We start from the raw sequence: 21,560 nt of genomic DNA, 5'->3' as shown, positions 1-21,560 counted from the left end.
GCTGCACTGTCGAAGGTGATACTGAGGGAGTGCTGCACTGTCGGAAGTGATACTGAGGGAGTGCTACACTGTCAGAGGTGATACTGATGGAGTGCTGCACTGTCGGATGTCATACTGAGGGAGTGCTACACTGTCAGAGGTGATACTGAGGGAGTGCTACACTGTCAGAGGTGATACTGAGAGAGTGCTGCACTGTCGGAGGTGATACTGAGGGAATGCTGCACCGTCGGAGGTGATACTGAGGGAGTGCTACACTGTCAGAGGTGATACTGAGGGAGTGCTGCACTGTCGGAGGTGATACTGAGGGAGTGCTGCACTGTCGGAGGTGATACTGAGGGAGTGCTGCACCGTCGGAAGTGATACTGAGGGAGTGCTGCACCGTCGGAAGTGATACTGAGGGAGTGCTGCACCGTCGGAGGTGATACTGAGGGAGTGCTGCACCGTCGGAGGTGATACTGAGGGAGTGCTGCACTGTCGGAGGTGATACTGAGGGAGTGCTGCACCGTCGGAGGTGATACTGAGGGAGTGATGCACCGTCGGAGGTGATACTGAGGGAGTGATGCACCGTCGGAGGTGATACTGAGGGAGTGATGCACCGTCGGAGGTGATACTGAGGGAGTGCTGCACCGTCGGAAGTGATACTGAGGGAGTGCTGCACCGTCGGAGGTGATACTGAGGGAGTGCTGCACCGTCGGAGGTGATACTGAGGGAGTGCTGCACCGTCGGAGGTGATACTGAGGGAGTGCTGCACTGTCGGAAGTGATACTGAGGGAGTGCTGCACTGTCAGAGGTGATACTGATGGAGTGCTGCACCGTCGGAGGTGATACTGAGGGAGTGCTGCACAGTTGGTGGGCCGTATTCTGTTGAGCAGTGGGATCTGCCCGTGAGCATGGCTTAAACGATTCCACAGCATTTTGTGATGGAGAGCACTTGGGATCCGTAATACCCAATAGTTATCCAACGTCATTAGAACCGAGGGCCTGGCTGTCTCCAAATTACTGCCTGTGAGACCCAGCCGTGTGTTATCTCCACGCTGGAATTTTACTATGTTAGTGACGTTATTCCGAATGTATGTCATTCGCTGTGACTGGAAATCACCTCTCAGCAGTCCCCTGACACTAACCTGAAATCTTTCTTGTTGAAGAAGTCCCAGGCTGATGCATGGCAGACAACCTCCCGGTCAGTTGGTTTCACCAGCATCGACTTCTCCCAGAATTCCTTTGGCATCGGAATGAGGCCAAGTGATGTGAAGAATTGGTCTGATTCGTTAAACATTTTAATGGGTGTCCATCCCTGTTGACGACAGAAGGTTATACTAAATGGAGCAGGACTGATTGGAGCAAACATGAGCATTGTGGGTGGAATGGTGGCTCAATGGTTAACACTGCTGCCTCACAGCACCAGGGACCCAGGTTCGATTTTAGCTTTGGGGGGCTGTCTGTGTGGAGTTGGCACATTCTCCCCGTGTCTGTGTTAGTTTCCTCCGGGTGATCCAGTTTCCTCTCACAGTCCAAAGATGTATAGGTTAGGGTGGATTGGCCATGGGAAATGTGGGGCCATGGGATTAGGATCTGGCTCAGTCAGGGTGGGATACTTTTCAGAGGTCAGTGCACACTCAATGGCCTCTTTCTGCACTGTGGGCATTTTATAATCCGAGGAGTAGTGTCACCTCCATCTCCCACCGCCCACCTCCTGTCTGCTGTCCCTCTCTCCTCAGCCTTGTAACACACAAGACATGGAGTTCAGAAAGATGGTTTATTTGGAGGCGCTTAGTAAATGACACTCTAACTTCACAGTACACAGGCAGATAACTTTAACATTAGAACATTATTCTGAGAGACTACAGTTCGACTGGCATAGATTTGGAGCACACAGTGTGCACTCAGATTGGAAACTCTCCCTGCATGTTTTATGGGATCAGACCGTGCAGGAACTGAATGGGACTCCATTGCATGGTTGGGATTGCACTGTGCAGGTTTAGATTTCTATCACACTCTGCCTTTATATTTGGATCCTACTCTGTGAAGGATAGGGATCTCGCAGCATGTGGTTAGGCTGGGATCTTACAGTGCAGAGCCAGGTGGATAACTTCCCTTTCATCTTGAGGTCACTCTGTAAGGACTTGGAATGGGATTCTGCTGTGTGGGGTTTAGATCTTGCCCTTATGAGGTGAGATTTACATTGGGATCTCACTGTGCATTTGTGATTTGGATGACACTGTGCCTTTCCGTTGGGATCTATCTGCTCATGTTGAAACAGTCAATTGGAATCTTACTGCGACAGATTTGACTGAGATCTCACTGAAAGGAATTCAATTGGAATTTCACTATGACTAATTCTACTGGGATTTCACTGTCCAGGATTCAATTGGGATTTCTCAGGGACAAATTAAATTTGGATCACAAAGTCCGGGATTTGATTGGGATCACACAGTCTGAGTATTGGATTTGGGATCACACAGTCTGGGAATTGGATTGGGATCACACAGTCTGAGTATTGGATTTGGGATCACACAGTCTGGGAAGTATATTGGGATAACACAGTCTGAGGATTGGATTGGGATAACACAGTCTGGGAATTGGATTGGGATCACACAATCTGGGAATTGGATTGGGATCACACAGTCTGAGTATTGGATTTGGGATCACACAGCCTGGGAATTATATTGTGATCACACAGTCTGGGAATTGGATTGGGATCACACAGTCTGAGTATTGGATTGGGATAACACAGTCTGGGAATTGGATTGGGATAACACAATCTGGGAATTGGATTGGGATCACACAGTCTGAGTATTGGATTTGGGATCACACAGTCTGAGGATTGGATTAGGATAACACAGCCTGGGAATTATATTGTGATCACACAGTCTGGGAATTGGATTGGGATCAAACAGTCTGGGAATTATATTTGGATCACACAGTCTGAGTATTGGATTGTAATCACACAGTCTGGGAATTATATTAGGATAACACAGTCTGGGAATTATATTGGGATAACACAGTCCAGGATTCGATTGTGACGGTCTAACTCAGTGTTTACATTTTTTGTTGTTATCTCTTAGTGAAATATGATGCCATGTGCTTTAGCCAGATTCACCACCTCCACCATAACAAAGAAGCTGGAGATGGGGGAGAGGGTGACGGAGGAGACGAGTGCCAAGGAAGAGACTAACCTGGGCAATCATTTGAGGCGTGGCATCAACGTGGCTGGCACTGGGGTAAGGGATCAGCAGTTTGAAGACATTGTTCCATGATTGGGCCCACATATTCCCTAACACAGCAGAATGGTCATGTTAGCCAGATGCAGAAGACAGAAATACTCTCACACTGTGCATTGATTAGACAACTGTTCACACTTATGTTTAAAACGATATCAGCTCACAGCATCTGCAGCTACAGCTGTTACCTGGCCTTCCCTCCTATACGGCTCACTGGAGGCCATTCAATCTGCTGTGTCGGTTTTGGAAAAAGTGAGGACTGCAGATGGTGGAGATCAGAGCTGAAAATGTGTTGCTGAAAAAGCGCAGCAGGTCAGGCAGCATCCAAGGAGCAGGAGAATCAACATTTCGGGCATGAGCCCTTCTTCAGGAATGAGGAAAGTGTGTCAAGCAGGCTAAGATAAAAGGTAGAGAGGAGGGACTTGGGGGAGGGGCATTGGAAATGTGATAGGTGGAAGGAGGTCAAGGTGAGGGTGATAGGCCAGAGTGGGGGTGGGGCAGAGAGGTCAGGAAGAAGATTGCAGGTTAGGAAGGTAGTGCTGAGTTCGAGGGTTGGGACTGAGACAAGGTGGGGGGAGGCGAAATGAGGAAACTGGAGAAATCTGAGTTCATCCCTTGTGGTTGGAGGGTTCCTAGGCGGAAGATGAGGCGCTCTTCCTCCAGCCATCGTGTTGCTATGGTCTGGCGATGGAGGAGTCCAAGGACCTGCATGTTCTTGGTGGAGTGGGAGGGGAAGTTGAAGTGTTGAGCCATGGGGTGGTTGGGTTGGTGGGGTGGTTGGGTTGGTTGGTCCGGGTGTACCAGAGGGTGACACCCCGTGAGGAAACACTGATGTATAAATTCAAGATGGAGCACATGAAAACCTAGAAACCCATTGCATAGTTTCAATCACTGTCAACTTTGAAAACCCCAAATTTCCTCAAACCTGCACATTTTCCTCTGTCTCTCGTTCAACTTTCAGAACCAATCCCAGCTGGCATTTAAATTTTCTCTTTAAAATGCAGAAGACCATTTAGCCCATGGCAGGTACTTCCTCCACATTCCTCACTCTCCTACAACACTGTAACATTACTCCACATTCAATTCCCTTTTTAGAGTCGCTATTGAATCTGCACCCATTACCTTGCAGGCCTTTCACCACAGATTCCCATCTTCCCATCTCTGGACTATTTATGAGTCACATTGTGTCTGGAAACAATTTCTCTCTGATTGTTTTTTTTTGAATATCCAGAAGTGCTCTTAGGCATAATTGAATGATTTTTCTTGCAGTGCCAAATCACCCATGGTATTTTCTTTCCCATCTATTAACCACTATCAGTAAATCACCCATATTTCCACCTGAAAAATGTTCATGCAAGGCCTATCAATGTTAATGCAGATCATTAAAGGTGAGGATGCAGTAAGGATCTGTCTACTTTGTCTGTATCTTTTAATAAGCCTGTTCAGAGATGTTATTATACACCTCTGGAGTAAGTGGGATTTGAACCCAGGGCCCTTAGTCCAGAGGTAGGGACAATACTATTGTATCATAGGAAGGCTTCCCTGTTTACTTTCTCAAGCCTTTATCATTATATTGAGCACCTGGATCCTTCTCACAGTCCCCTCTTAGGCTTGTTCCTCTGGTCGCTCTGTCTAATGGAAGTTTCTTATCCTTGATACTTTTATGGTAAATCTCTGCATTATGCCTGAGACATCAACATCCTTTCTAACATGTGGCATCCAGATCTGAATAGAAAACTATAGCTGAGGCCTTTGTCCTTCTAATGCTGTCCCATATTTCTCAGCTAACTCACTTTCCTGACGCCCACAACCCCTCAGTTACTCACTTCTTTCTTTTTAATGCCACTATCATCAACTCTCTTGTAATTTAAAAAGAACAATTGTAGTCTTTGTTCTCGCCAATGATTTCTGACTTCACCATCTGTTCCAAAGTCCTTGAACGTGTTGTTCCAAGTCTGCGTTCATCATTATTGTAACCTCCCGTTTGAATCCCTCTAACCCACTATTTTCTTGTTCAGTCATGGGACGTGCCTGTCACTCGCTGGCCCTGCATTGGCTGCCCATTCCCCAACTTCACTGGAGATGGCGCTGATGAGCTGCTTGTTGACCCACTGCAGTCTATTTGGTATACAGACTTATTTAGTACACAGACTGCCACTGCAGTCTATTTAGTTTACAGACTGCCACTGCAGTCTATTTGGTATACGGACTGCCACTGCAGTCTATTTAGTATACAGACTGCCACTGCAGCCAATTTGGTATACAGACTGCCACTGCAGTCTATTTAGTATACAGACTGCAACTGCAGTGTATTTGTTATATGGACTGCCACAGAGTTGTTTGAGAAGGAGTTCCAAGATTTATGGTGAAGGAACAGCAATCTATTTCCAAGACAAGGTGGTGTGTGACCTGAAGGAATTTTCCCATGTATATGCTGCTCTTATCCTTCTAGATGTTTCATGGTTGTGAGTTTGGAGGGGGCTGATGAAGGTGGATCTGTAAGTTTCATAGATGGTAAACACTGCTGCTGGTGGGCATGGGTGTTAAAGGAATGGATGTTTGTGAATTTCCTGTCACTTAAGTGGATTGCTTTGATATCAGGATTCTTGAGTGTTGTTGCAGCTGCCCTCATCCAGGTAAGTGGGGAGTGTTCCATCACATTCCTGACTTGTGCTTCATAGATGGCAGCAGGGATTGGGGAATCAGGAGGTGAGTTACTCTCTGCAGCATTCCTAGTCTCTGACTTGCTCTTGTAGCTACTGTATTTATATGGTGAGTTCAGTTCAGTTCTCATTAATGGTAACTTCCAGACAATTGATAGTGATGACATTTTAGGATGAAATTCAGTAAATGGTAATACCATGAAGTGTCTAGGGATAGTGAGGTGATGTTATATGTACCTGTATAGACACACTTATTAAATTCATGTTTATAGACAGCTGTGCCTGCATTGCTTTCCAGTTACTGTTATCTGTGTATAGTCTTATCTTCAAATAAAGAGACAATGTTATTGTTTTGTGGGCTTTGTTGAACAGAGAGACCTGGGGTGCTGGTACATAGTCCCTTGAACGTGGCCTCACAGATAGAGCGGATGATGAAGAAAGCGTTTGCCTTCATTGGTCAGTGCATTGAGTACTGCAGTTGGGCCATCATCTTCCACCTATACAGACTTTGGTCAGGTCTGTGTACAGTTTGGAGGAATGTGTACAATTCTGATCTCCCTGCCAAAGTGAGGGTGTTATTAAACTGAAAACAATGCAAACAAGATTCACAAGGATGTCACTGAGACTTGAGGGTTTGAATTATAAGGACAGGTTGAAATGGCTGAGACTTTTTTTCCCTGGAGTGTCAGAGTCTGAGGGAGTGACCTTACAGATGTTTATAGAGTAATGAGGGGCATAGGTAGACAAGCTATTTTCCCCAGGGGAGGGGAGTCCAAAATTAGACAGCATAGATTTAAGATGAGAGGGGAAAGATTTAGAAGTGACCTGAGGGGCAACTTTTTCACATAGAGGGTGGTGTGTATATGGAATGGGCTGCCAGGTAAGGTAGTAGAGGTGGGTACAATTAAAACATTTAAAATACAATGGAAAGGTTTAGAGGGATATGGATCAAACGCAGGCAAATGGGACTCATTCAGTTTAGGAGACGTGGTCAGCATGGATGAGCTGGACTGAAGGGTCTGTTTCCGTGCTGCATAACTCAATGATCTGTCCATCTATGATAAAGAGAAGGATCCAGTGTCATCCACAGCGCTGACTGAAGGTCAGGTTTGACTGACTTTTCCTGATTAGGTGGCGTGTGGACTTGTTCACTGGTTGGGAACAGAATTTTGGAGACGAATTCTTGCTTCTTATTAAACACACCCAGGGGCAGCTGTGGAATTAAAGAAAGGAGGTATCTGGCAGCTATGTTCAGGTGGAACCCTGAATAAGTTGACATTTTAAATATCTACATTACCCAAGAGATGGGCTGGGATTGGACCCTTGAGGTTGACATATTTGTCTCCATATTTCTTGTATAATGCCCTCCTGACATATGCGTGCAGGTTCAGGTATAAGGGCTTCAATTCATTGTAAATATTCTCCAAATCTGCTTCAAAAGTTTTGGAATCATAAAGGGATCTCCAGAAAGCTCCTGTATCAGCGTGACCTAGAAACAGAGGGAGAAAGAAAACAGAGATTACATCATTCCAAAGTAAAGCACATACTAACTCAATGTTCTTTATTTCCCCACACACTGGGAGAGAGACACATGAGCACATTGAAATCATTGTGACTGGGTGACACAATAAAACCCTCATATTTTTGACAATCCTAATAACCTGTTGCAAGAGCTAACTCCATGGAGTTTTTCTTGTTACACCCCTGTGGTCACATAGTGCTGGTTCAGGAGGTAGGAAAATTCATCATATAACCTGAGATTTACATGTTCTGTGAGTGTTTGATAGGGACAGTGTAGAAATAATTCAGAAGGGTTCTTTCAGCAATTTCTGATTTTGTTACAGAATAGAAGGAGTTTTACTAACCCTGTACTGTCCCTGTCCTAGGAGTGTTTGATGGGGGAGAGTGCAGAGGGAGCTTTACTCTGTATCTAACCCTGTGCTATCCCTGTCCTGGGAGTGTTTGATGGGGGAGAGTGCAGAGGGAGCTTTACTCTGTATCTAACCCCATTCTGTCCCTGTCCTGGGACTGTTTAATGGGGATGGTGTAGAGGGAGCTTTACTCTGTATCCAACCTGTCCTGGGAGTGTTTGATGGGGGAGAGTGCAGAGGGAGCTTTACTCTGTATCTAATCCCATTCTGTCCCTGTCCTGGGACTGTTTAATGGGGATGGTGTAGAGGGAGCTTTACTCTGTATCCAACCTGTCCTGGGAGTGTTTGATGGGGGATAGTGCAGAGGGAGCTTTACTCTGTGCCTTGGGAGTTTTGATTCTAACATTGAAAACAGAGTACTCATATGACCAACTTTGAAGTTACATTTCTTTTAGATAAACAATTAATGGTCTAATCCAGGGAATATGAAAACTGGATGATTGACAGTGGTGGGTGGTGGTGGGTGGGGAGGGGTGGCGAGGGGAGGGGATGATGCAGTGTCATAACAGTCAGTCGAGTATTCAGCAAATGAAAGTTAGGTATGTTCTGTTCCCTCGTCCCCGGAGCAGCCTCACCATTCAGTTTTGCTGCTTTGTTGCTCAACTCCACATATCTCTTGAAGTTGGTCCTCATTTTCTTTCCCGAGGCGTCTCTCCAGCCTTTCCAAGCAAACAGCAGCTCGTTGTAGTCGTTTGAAGTTGCCATGATCTCGGTTAGATCTGTGGGTAATTGACAGGTCAGACAGTGTGGTACTGAAGGCAACGGAGCTCTGGGTCTTGGTAATTAGTGACAACCTGCAGGGCTTCAGCACCCAGTCACGCTAGGCATCAGAGCTAACATCAGCTCAATGGCTTCTCCTTCATTAAACCCTTACAAACAAGTCACTTTTATTCTAATGATTCTGTCTAATCCTGAAAAATGAGTTTGTGTGTAATGCATTACGTGGTTATGGTGACAGGGTCATGTGTCTGCCTCTATTTAACCATTTGTGTAGAAATTAAGTGTGAGGTGTGTGTTGCACATAATTATACAAAAGATATTTGGAAGATTCATAGCATTACATCTGTAAGAATGAACTGGTATAGTTCTAAGAAACATTTCATATTGAAGCCATGATATGAGAGCTAGTTAAAGTAAAGTGATGCCAATAGGAAGAGTGCAGGAAAGTTTTCCAAACTGGTGAATTGTGAGGTTTACCAGTCAGCAGGTGGAGCAGATCTCAGACAGGGCTATTGAAGGAGAGGTCAACCTGACGGGTAAGTGGGAACAGGGACTGAAGTGGGTGCACTGAGGTTTTTGTTGACTGAGCTGGGCAGAGTGGTTCAGTTACTCAGTATACTGTCAATTCAGTTCAGTTCTTGAGGCTTCTTTCCACGTCTGTATTGTTAGCTGGTTCTGATGATGGCCGAGAGGCCACAGCTGTTGGTGATACCAAAGAGTGGCTTGTCCCAGGGAATCAATATCCAGAGCAGGAACAAGCTAAGATTTGTGTGCCACAGGGATCAGTACCAAGGCCTCAACTATTTCCAATCTATATCAATGACTTGGCTAACAGGACCAGATGCATTGAAGCCAAATTTGCAAGATAGGTTGTGAAGAGGAGACAAGAAAACTTGAAAGGGATATAGACAGGTTGGGTGAGTGCACAAAAATATTGATAGGTGGAGTTTTAAGTGGGAAAATGTGAACCTCTCCACTTTGGTGGGAAGAAATAAAACAGCGGCGTATTATTTCAATGGAGAGGGATTACTGAAACTTCGCCTTCCAAAAGGAGCCGTGCATCTGGGTTCACGCATCAGAAAACATTCGCATTCAGGAAGTGATTAGGAGATGCACAGCATTGTCATTTACTGCAAGGGGAATGGAATATCAAAATTGTAACGTTCTGCTACAGTCATGTGGGGTCATGCTTTGGTGAGACCACATTTAGAGACCACAAGGTGAACCTGATTAATTCCTGGGATGAAGAGGTTCTTTTGTGAAGAAAGATTAGACAGATTGGGCCCACTTCCCTTCGGTTTTAGAATAGATGGGTGACCTTACTGAAAAATATAAAGTCCGGAGGGGAATTTGAGAGGGTAGAAGCTGAGAGGATGTTTCCCTTGTGGGAGAAACAAAATCCAAGGGACAAAGTTTAAAATTCAAGGGTCTCCCATTTAAAATTAAGATAAGAACTTAGTCCTTCCAGAGGAGTGAGAGTCTGCACCATATCTTTCCCAGAAAGCAATGGAGGTAGGGTCAGTGAACATTCTTAATACTGAGTTAGGTAGATTCTTGATAGACAAGAGATTCAAAGGCTGTTGGAATAGGCAGAAAGTAGAATTGTAGTCACAATCAGATTAGCCACGAATTTATCAGAAAGTAGAACTGGCTCAATGGGCTGAATGGCCTTATTGCTACTTCTAATTTGTAATGTGATATAGCTGTAATCTTCAGCCATTGACTATGCTCACATCACCAGCACTTGGAGAGTAGGTGGCAATATTTCTATTATATTAATGCTTTCATTAATGTTGCAGGAATAAAGAGCAGGCAGCCCGTTACTGAGGGGTTTCTGTGGTTGGTGAAGTGTTGTTTCCAGCTGCTGAAGTGTCACAGGAACTTGCCAGGGAGGCAGCTTGACAGAAGGTTGATGACGTCAAAATGGATGTACAGATGTTCAAAGGGCCTGTTTTGCACTAAGCCTCCAAGCTACGATGAATTGAAGGCTATGGTGCATTGAGACATTTCAAAAGTTTAAGTAAATGCACAGTGATGTTTATTAATTGTCTGAAAAGCAGGTGTGAAGTGTTAGCTCCATCCTTCCGTGGACTGTAAATAAAGGGTTACATTTGTTCGTAGCTGGGAGCTGCACAAAGACGACCACAAAAATAACAAATGTTTTGAAAATATTGACTGCACACTTCCAGGCACAATCACATCATTGATTTGGAGGTGCTGGTGTTGGACTGGGATGTACAAAGTTAAAAATCACACAACACCAGGTTATAGTCCAACCAGTTTATTTGGAAGCACTAGCGTTTGGAGCATCGCTACCTTCATCAGGTGATAGTGGAGGACACAATTCCAAGGCACAGAACTTATAGTAAAAATTTACAGTGTAGTCAAGTGAAAAATACCTTGATTGTCTGTTGAGTCTTTCATCTGTTCGAATACCATGTCAACATACAGGAGGGTTCCCTCCCAGTTGGGGAACACTTCAGTGGTCCAGGACACTCGACCTTGGACCTTCGGGTGACCAAACTTCGAGGCAGACTTCGGGACAGGCAGCAGAGGAAAGTGGTAGAGCAGAGGCTGATAGCTAAGTTTGGTACCCATAGGGAGGGCCTCAACCAGGACCTTGGGTTCATGTCACATTACAGGTGATCACCATTGCACTACACACACACACACACACACACACACACACACACACACACACACACACACACACACACACACACACACACTCCTATACATACACACACACGCACACACATATACACAGATACGCACACAGACACTCCCATACACCCTTACAGACACACACACTCCCACACTCACACAGGCATCCTCTCAGACACTTAGACCACTCTACACTCATGCTCACACATATACACTCTCTCTCACAGGCACTCACAACCCCCCACCCCAGACACGCACACACACACTCCCTCACAGACTTAAGACACTCTACACTCACTAGATACACACATACACTCTCTCTCACACTCACAACCCCCAATCCAGACAGACAGACAGACACACACACACACAGACAGACAAAGACCCACATGCACACATATATTTTGTGGGGTGAATTTGTACTTGCAGAGTTACATTGTACTTTGCTCAAAAACTGCATGAATTTATGAAAAACTCTGTTATCTCACTTTTTAGATTAGAATCAATCTAAACATCAGGTCATAGACAGAGAACACAGGGGGCTAACACCTTCAACATATTGTCTAGCTATCACCATTGTTAACAGCTAACCCGAGAATGCAACTTCTACAAAACCATTTTGTGATTAATACAGAAAGAAGTGAAACTATCATGGTATTCAAACAGATGAAAGACTCAACAGACAATCAAGGTATTTTTAATGTATAGTTTCAGTGACGTCACACTGTAAATTTTTGCTATAAATTCTGTGCCTTAGAATCGTGTCCTCCACTATCACCTGATGAAGGAGCGTCGCTCCGAAAGCTAGTGTGCTTCCAATTAAACCTGTTGGACTATAACTTGGTGTTGTGTGGTTTTTAACTCAAATCATTGAGATTTACTGAATATGAATTTCAGGCTTTACAGCAGGGAAACAGTAGACCCGATTGGACAACTTCCGAACAAAAACCTTGGAAGATGCAGCCAAAAGATCTAAATTTAAGGGCATATGTAGAGATCTGTTAGATCAGCTCGAGTGGAGCCCAGCGTTTTCCAGTCAGGATTCATAGCTGATAGACTAACAGCTAGAGTACATGATACAGTGATGTCAGATCACATTGAATTGAAAACTGAGGGAAGAAGGTTCTAATGAAATCATGCTGAATCATGTCTTTGTAAATAGTCTTAGTAGTTATCAAACAATCATTAGTTTGCATTACTTTCTGCCAAAAACATCCAGAACCCGATTGTGATATTTATACTTGTGACAGTGCTCTGGGAATACTTAGTCAATGCTGATGGGAAAGTGAAAAGCCAATTGTGAAAATGCCCACAGCAGTAAGCTAGTGATTACTGACATCCCACAGCTACGACCTGCAAATGGACAGAGGTTTGGGAAACACCGTTCCATCTTTATCTCGTTGGCGTGATCCAGAAACCTGAGCTCTTTCATATCTCATCTCAGAACACACAGAAAATCTGTGAGAGCCGATGGGCGATAATGTTGAGTAACAGTGACAAAACCTGTCTGCCAGAAGCATTACACACTCACATCACAGTGTACAAATGATGTTGTATGTTCACACAGCAACAACTGAATGGTATTTGTTAAACACATTAGATGGGTGAAGGTATGAAATATCTGCCCATGACTTACCAGGATCGAGAGGGTGACAAGTCCCTTTGGTACGACATACCTTTGCAACACTGTAGGTTGTTTCCATTTCAGACAAGACATTGTTGTACTGAAAAAAGAGAAATGATGTCTTGTTAAAAACATGCTATTCAGGTTCCATAACCTCAACAGCACGAGGTGCACAGCTATGGTGATTAAATATGCTACACCTTGGAAGAAATTTCACACTGAATGCAGCACATTGTTGTCAGTAATTCACACAGAAAACTGTACAGTGCAATCAATAACACACACTGAATACTGTACAGTACAATCAGTAATTCACACTGAATACTGTATAGTGCGATCAATAACACACACTGAATATTGTACAGTGTGATTAGTAATTCACACCGAATATTGTATAGTATGATCAGTAATTCACACTGAATATTCTACAGTACGATCAGTAATTCACATTTAATATTGTACAGGGGGATCAGTAATTCACACTGAATACTGTAAAGTACGATCAGTAATTCACACTGAAGACTGTACAGTGTGATTAGTAATTCACACTGAACACTGTACAGTACGATCAGTAATTCACACTGAATACTGTACAGTGTGATTAGTAATTCACACTGAACACTGTACAGTACGATCAGTAATTCACACTGAATACTGTACAGTGTGATTAGTAATTCACACTGAATACTGTACAGTGGGATCTGTAATTCACACTGAATCAGTTGAGGAATCAAGGGTTACAGGGAAAAGCCAGGACAGTGGTCAAGAGGAATGTTGGATCAGTAATGATTCTGTTAAATGGCTTTTCTCATTGTGAAATAGTCATCAGAATGTACAGTAATCATTGTGAATTATTGATCTCACTGTACAGTATTCACTGTGAATTACTGACGACAATATACAGTATTCAGTGTGAATTACTGATCCCACTGTACAGTATTTAATGTGAATTACAAATCCCACTGTACAATATTCAGTGTGAATTACTGATCACACTGTACAGGGGGATCAGTAATTCACAGTGCATACTGTACAATGCGATGACTATTTCACAATGAGAAAAGCCATTTAACAGAATCATTGCTGACCCAACATTCCTCTTGACCACTGTCCTGGCTTTTCCCTGTAACCCTTGATTCCTCAACTGATCAAGAATTTATCTCAGCTTTGAATGTACTCAAAGGTTCTCCCCTCACAGGTCTCTGTGGCTCAGACTTCCAGAGAGTTGCAGCGCTCTGAGAGCAGAGCTTCCTCTTCCGCTCAACCTTCAATTGGCAGCCCTTTCTTCTGAGACTATGCCCTCTGGTCTGAGAAACGCTTTTTTGGGTGGCATGGTCATACAGTGGTAAGCCCTGCTCCCTCCCAGCACCAGGGAGATCGTTTCAATTCCAGCCTCGGGTGACCGTCTGTGTAGTGTTTGCATGTTCTCCTCATGTCTTCGTGGGTGCCTCTGGGCGCTCCAGTTTCCTCTCACAGTCCTCTTGCAGGTTAGAGGATGGGCCATGCCAATTTGCCCAGTGTGTTGGGGGTTGTGAAGCCGACGTGGATTAGCCTTGGGAACTGTGGGCTGGGTCTGGGTGTAATGCTCTTCGGAGGGTCGGTATTGACTCAATGGGCTGAATAGCCTGCCTCCACACTGTAGGGATTCTATGGGCGAAGCATCCTCTCAGCATTCACCCTGTCAAACCACTTAAAAATCCTGGAGAAGAAAATTAGCGTAGATGTTGGAATCTGTCCTGAAAACAGCGAATGCTGGAGGTCTCAGTGGGTCAGGCAGCATCCATGGGGAGAGAGAGCAAGCTCACGGTTCAAGCCTCCATAATTCTTCATCAAAGCTGAAGTGTTGTGTGGAGGTGACAGCATTTATGCAATGGTTTGGGGTGGGGGTGGGGAGTGGGGTGGTGTGGGGAAAGTGGATGTAGGGTATTGGTGGAGAAAAAAATGTTCAGATTTCATGATCGGAATTGTGAGAATGGTGGAACGATAGTGTGTCTACCTGTCAGACTGGTTTGGACAGCCAGTCCCAGTGGGATGGGGGCCGGGGAGAGGGTGGGAGGGGAGAGAGGCCATGATAACAGCATGTAACAAGCTAAAACAAAGGGAAGAAATGATTAGATTCCCTACAGTGTGGAAACAGGCCCTTCGGCCCAACAAGTCCACACCAACCCATTTCCCTCTGACTAATGCACCGAACACTACGGGACAATTTAGCATGGCCTATTCACCTGACCTGGACATTTTGGGACTGTGCACAATGGTCCACAATAAGATCCTAAACAGGGTTTCCAAGTGAAGCAGCATTTCGCCTGGACCTCCTTCAATCTGGTCTCTTGTGTTCACCGCCCCTAATGGAGAAACCAAACGCAGACTGGGTGACCACTTTGCGGAACACCTTCAGTCCGTGTGCACACAGGACCCTGACCATCCTGTAGCCGGTCACTTTAACACAGCGTCCTGCTCACGTGTCTGTCCACTGAATCACAGAGCTAACTGGAGGGACAACATCGCATCTTCAGAATGGGTACCTTTACAGCCTTCTAGATACATTTTGACAAGTTGGACACTTTGAGAGGACCTTTTACATCCAATCTTCTCCACAGTTAGCCATTTTAAATGGCACTTGACTCTCCAAAATAAAACCTGGCACCTAACCCCAAAGCACACCTGATTCTCACTATTGCATAACATGTGACCTGATGGTATAAGTGTCTCAGATGAGATCTTAAATCAGATCACTTATAGAATGATATATGCCTCAGGAGTAAGGCTGCACCATATATCCGAACAGTTTAATGTTAGCTCGGACGGTGATGTGCCTGCGAATGTAATGCTTTATAATAATAGCTGGTTGGAATAAATGTCCATTGTATCCTTCAACACCACGTTAGCCATACCTAGCTTCTTATGTCATAAAGGATAATATAAGCATCACCACATCAGGTACCGTATCTGGCCTGAAGTAAATCTCACATAAACCACTACCACCACCAGGGTGAGCTGGGATGATATCCGCTGCTCCCCAAAAGAAATGCAATAAGAACCAATCTGCTCTGAGCTGCTTTAAACTGCACATCACAGCTTCCTGCCAGCAGGGGGCAGCTGGTCTTTAACCCCTGATTGGGTAACTGATTGGCTCCACTGTGGAAATGAGAAATGCCATGTTTGGGATCAGGATTTGGGATCAGGATTTGTGATTCCTGACTTCTTAAAGCATTTTCACAATGAATGAGATACTCCCTTTCATGGCAAAAATAGAAGCCGAAGTATTTTTACGTTTCTCTGCTATTTCCCTAATCTCCATTATAAATTCTCCTTCTCTCTGTATAATAGGCCCATGTTTGTCTTTGCTATTTGTTTCCCTTTAGTATACCTGAAGAAACCTTTGCCTCTGCCTTTATGTTTCTCGATATTCTGTTTTCCCTTTCTTGGTCATCCAAGATGCTGGAGTATGGTGCATCAGTCAGAGCCTGTCCACTCGCTCCATTTCTTTTTCTTGTTTGTTCCCTTTTTCTCTCTTTTGTATATTTTGTTTTGGGACTTCTTCCTTCTCAGTGACGTTCCGAACCCCTCGCCTGGATGTGGACTCAGATTTTGGTCGTGGTGTGGACCCTGGCCGGGCAGTCTCCCGGCCTGCTGGAGTGGTCTCTCAGAGGCACGTGGTGGTCTTTCAGTCTGATGTGACCTCAGCGCGGTCTCAGCGTCCGGCCTTCAGGTGTCTCCCAGCCTCACGATGAAGTCCAGTGTAGTCTGGAGTCAAGGCCCCATGCAGACAAGAGGCTAGGGATTGGCATGGGCAGGACTGGAGAGACCGTTGTTCTGAGCTTTCTATTTCCCTGTTTTTAATTTAAGTAAAGCTGAACTTTTCATTTCTTTATTTTTCTTTTATTTTCTCCTAAGAATTTGTACCTCAGATGGTGTTTTGTAAATTTCTCACTGTACTCATGTGAATACATGTGACAATAAAGCTAATTCAATCCAATTTTTCTTTAGATTAGATTCCCTACAGTGTGGAAACAGGCCCCTCGGCCCAACCAGTCCACGCTGACTATGCAAAGAGTAACCAATCCTGACCCATCTCCCTCTGACTAATGCACCTAACACTATGGGTAATTTAGCACGGCCAATTCACCTGACCTGCACATCTTTTGATTGTGGGCAGAAACCGTAGCACCCGGAGGAAACCCACGCAGACACAGGGCGAATGTGCAAACTCCACAGTCAGTCACCCGAGGATGGGATTGGACGCGGGTCCCTGGTGCTGTGAGGCAGCAGTGCTAACCACTGAGCCACCGTGCCATCCCATTCAACTCTTATGTTGGAGACTAAATGACTCCCAATTCTTATGTTTATCACTTTTTTGAGCATTCCTCTCTGTGCTGTGGAGATGGGCCTCATCCCTCAGTGATTGGAGCCTGCTAGTTTGGAATATAGCAGGCACCACTTACCTGATTGGGAATTCTCATCTAATCCGACTTGTCACCAAAGGTAGTTTCTTTATTTGTGTAAATCTGAGAGAGGTCTTTGAGAAACCAGTGGAGTAAAAACATGATAAATGGAGGTTCCAGAGAAGTTATAAATTGAAGAAGTGAACTGAATTGAAACATTGATTAAAACAGGAGCTTTTTCAATATTGAGTGGAAATCTTGAGTAAAGAAAAAGTACATTATTTTAAACTTCTCTTAATTTTGTATTTATTCATTCACATAACAAATCAACACTATAAATATTATGTTCATGTAAAACATGGAAATATCTATTAATATATCGGGTTTCGACATCAATCTGTGATGCTTAATAAACTCATTATTTTTCAAGGACCTCATCATGAAAATGTTACCTCGATGATCTGTAAGCGGATCTTATCAGCTGCTTCCCACATGTGTTTGGGATGACTTTAGTCCTTTGTTAATTCAGCATCTCCCCCAATCCCACCCCACAACAATGTGATGTCTGATTCTCAATGGGTAACACTATGTGAGAATTAATGAGCTCTAAACCTTTACAGTTACTCCACCTGCACAACAACTACAACTATCTGCTTCAGTTGTGAAAAAAACATCCAGATAATACTAGCCTGAATTCAGGACCAGTCGGATGTCTGTCTCGAGGAGAAATTGAGGACTGCAGATGCTGGAGCTCAGAGTTGAGAGTATAGTGCTGGAAAAGCTCAGCAGGTCAGGCAGCATCTGAGGAGCAAGAGAATTATTCCTGATGAAGGGCTTTTGCCTGAAACATCGATTCTCCTGCTCCTTGGATGTTGCCTGCCCTGCTGTGCTTTTCCAGCACTACACTCTCAACTCTGATGTCTGTCTCTGTAGTCTACTGTACATTTGATAATCAGGTTATCAAGATGTGCTGAGTTTATGTCAAAACGTTATTGCAGTCAATGCAGCTTCAGTTCATAGCTATGTAATAGAAGGCATTTCCTTGTAGCAGTAAGAATCTGCACTGACCTCCTTCACTTCCTCTTCAGGTAGAGCTGCACGTTCAATATCACTCAGTGTCTTCAGAATACGTTTGAGTTCTGGGTTTTGGAAATCTGTGTAGTCAAATTTCCGAGCGTCGATACCGTATAACAGTGAGTGGTTGGACATCTCAAGGCTTTTTTCCAGCTAATGAAACAAGAGCAGTTATGAAGCATGCTATGGCCTTTGGATTCTTTAACAACACTTTCCAAGCACTCTCATTTGCATGTCTATACACACCCACTCAAATACATGCAAGTCGAGCTGATTATTTCATGTTCAGACACACAGACGGATATCACTGGCACAAACGGTAGTTGCCGTACTCTCTAGCTGCCAGCCCTTGAGTGATTTCTTCAACCACCACTGTGTACCTCCAAACCTCACCCACCCAAAGGCTTCCTTTGCCCCATCTCCCTGCTTCCTCCACATCACCGCAGCCTCTCACTGCTTCTTTCACTTGAGATTGCTCCCTCCCACTTCATGGCCTGCCCTTTGCCATGTCTCCCCCCCATTCCCTCCTGAAATCCCTTTGCTTCTATGTTCCACTCCCACCATCCATTCCAGTGAGTGTAGGAGTGAGGGGACACACTGGTGAAGGGAGAAGTTGGAACAGTGAATCTTTTTTGACTATCGTTGTCAGTTCTAATGCCCGGGATGTCTCTGGTACGGTGTTGTTTTGGTGTCTGTGCAGGAAGTGCTCTCTCTGATGGCAGGATAAAAACAACCCACAGCCAGTTTTAACCTTACACCAGTTGTTACTGATGTAAGAAGGGACAAGTTGTGACTCACACAGGAGGGAAACCTAACCATCTGAACCAAGCACTGAGTTCAAACAGATCACATTTTCACTCCAATAAAGGCTTTCTCACAGGAAGTATAAATGCTCACAAATAGCAGATAAGTTATATCAAACTTTCAAGCAATTGAGTTATTTGACTCAGTGACATTTTAAAAGTTAAATAAGCAGCCTGCCCTGTGTCAGTGAGAGTTCCAAAACCAGTGCTAGCAATAACAGAGGTTACTGGTTGATAATACCTCACAGAGGATAATTCTATCACCATTACTGGTTAGGTGATTTTCAAAACATACAACAGTTCTGGGGCTGTGAATACACATCTTGATTGACAGATTCTTTATTTTTCAAATTTATTCATTTGACCCTATAATGCTGGATTATTTCTTTCCATACTTTTCTAATAGAATTGTTTCTTAAGAATTTAATCTTAAGTATCTGTACCTGCAAACCTGTGTACCTGCATACCTGCATATCTGTGTACCTGTGTACATGCATACCTGCATCTCTGTGTACCTGCGACCTGTGTATCTGCATCCCTGTCTACCTGCAAACCTGTGTACGTGTATACATGTGTACCTGCATACCTGTATGGCAATGTACCTGTGTACCTGCATACCTGTGTACCTGCATCCCTGTGTATCTGTGTGCCTGCATATCCTTGTACCTTCATCCCTGTGTAACTGCGTATCTGTGCATCCGTGTATCTGCTTACCTGCAAACCTGCATACCTGTATGCCTGTGTACCAGCGTACCTGTGAACCCATGTACTTGCGTACCTGTGTACCTGTGTATCAGCTTACCTGTGAACCTGTGTACCTGGATCCCAGCATATCTGTGTACCTGTGTCCCTTTGTACCTGTGCACATGTGTACGTGCATCCCTGTGTGCCTGGATCCCCGCATACCTGTGTACCTGCATACCGTGTACCTGCATCCCTGTGTACCTGTGAACCTGTATACCTACATACCTGTATTCCTGCATACCTGCGTACCTGTGTACCTAAATATCCAGGTACCTGCATGCCTGTGTACCTGTGTGCCTGCATACGTGTCCTTCTGCATCCCTGTGTAACTGTGTACCTGTGAATTTGTGTACCTGTGTACTGCTGATGTGCTTATCTGAATACCTGTGTACCTGCATCCCTGCATATCTATCTACCTGTATTCCTGTGTACCTGCATCCTTGTGTACCTGCATCCTTGTGTACCTGTGTACCTGTGTACTGCATATCTGTATACCTGCACCCCCATGTACCTGCATCCCTGTGTACCTGTAAACCTGCATTCTTGTGTACCTGCATTCTTGTGTATCTGCGTACCTACACATCTGTGTACCTGCGTACCTACACATCTGTGTACTGACATACCTATGAACCTGTATACATGCATACTTGCGTCTCTGCATATCTGCATTTCCGCATACCTGTGTACCTGTGTACCTGCATCCCTGTGTACCTGCATACCGGTGTACCTGCATACCTCTGTACCTGTGTACCTGCGTACCTGCACACTTGCGTACCTGTGTGCCTGCGCACCTGTGAACCTGTGTACCTGCGTACCTAAGGTGGTGCTGTAGTGCAGTGACTGTAAAGTTTTCACTGTCTCCATTTGTGATAATAAAACTAATGCAATTCAATTCAATTCAGTTCAAAGCAATTCCTGAAGAGTTAGTTGCCTTTGACATAGGGATGCAAGTACAAGCCAATTTGATTTTTATAAGAAAATTGTTTTTTGTGGACCTTTTAAAATTTTGCATGGACTTTGATCAATGGAAATGTTGCCTCACAGCGTCAGGGACTTGGGTTTGATTCCACCCTCGGGCGACTGTCTGTGCGGAGTTTGTACATTCTCCCTGTGTCTGTGAGGGTTTCCTCCGGGTGCTCCAGTTTCCTCCCACAGTATAAAGACGTTAGGGTGGATTGGCCACACCGAATGGAAATAGGGTGGTACGAGTGCTTTTGGTTGGGATGCTCTTTGGAGAGTCGGTTCAGACCTAATGAGCGGAATGGCCTCTTTCTGCATTGGATGGATTTTATGATCCTATGAAATCTTTATTTGTTATAATGAAAACTTGATACTTGGCTCTTCATCTTGTTTAATCTCAGTGTGAGTCCTAAGTGGTGCTAATGGATGAGTTAACATGGAGTGTATAAGGTCAAAATGGGAGGGAATTGGCTTTACATTGAGTTGAGGGCATGGTGAACATTGGAGCTAGGTGGAGGGGACAGATGTCTATATCAGTGCCCAATGACCATAGAGTCATAGAGATGTACAGCGCAAAAACAGACCCTTTGGTCCAACCCGTCCATGCCGACCAGATATCCCAACCCAATCTAGTCTCACCTGCCAACACCTCACCCATATCCCCCCAAACCCTTCCTATTCATATACCTATCCAAATGCCTTTTAAATGTTGTAATTGTACCAGCCTCCAGCACTTCCTCTGGCAGCTCATTCCATACACGTACCACCCTC

The 21,560-nt window shown here is 44.6% G+C and overlaps 1 protein-coding gene across 1 annotated transcript in view; it reads right to left on the bottom strand.

The window, feature by feature from the left end:
- The window catches only part of ace (angiotensin I converting enzyme (peptidyl-dipeptidase A) 1), a 162,640-nt gene that overhangs the window by 28,491 nt on the left and 112,589 nt on the right, over positions 1–21,560 (bottom strand). The window contains exons 14-19 of the mRNA XM_060848532.1: positions 18,277–18,435; positions 12,836–12,923; positions 8,391–8,534; positions 7,182–7,373; positions 3,177–3,274; positions 1,125–1,294 (exon numbers count right to left, since the gene is read on the bottom strand). Coding sequence (XP_060704515.1) covers positions 1,125–1,294; positions 3,177–3,274; positions 7,182–7,373; positions 8,391–8,534; positions 12,836–12,923; positions 18,277–18,435 — 851 coding nt within the window. The remainder of the gene's footprint in view (positions 1–1,124; positions 1,295–3,176; positions 3,275–7,181; positions 7,374–8,390; positions 8,535–12,835; positions 12,924–18,276; positions 18,436–21,560) is intronic.

This window comes from Hemiscyllium ocellatum, chromosome 32 (assembly GCF_020745735.1).
Source record: "Hemiscyllium ocellatum isolate sHemOce1 chromosome 32, sHemOce1.pat.X.cur, whole genome shotgun sequence".
Lineage (NCBI taxonomy): Eukaryota > Metazoa > Chordata > Chondrichthyes > Orectolobiformes > Hemiscylliidae > Hemiscyllium > Hemiscyllium ocellatum.
Note: the sequence above shows the minus strand (reverse complement) of the source record. Positions and strands in the feature narration are given on the sequence as shown.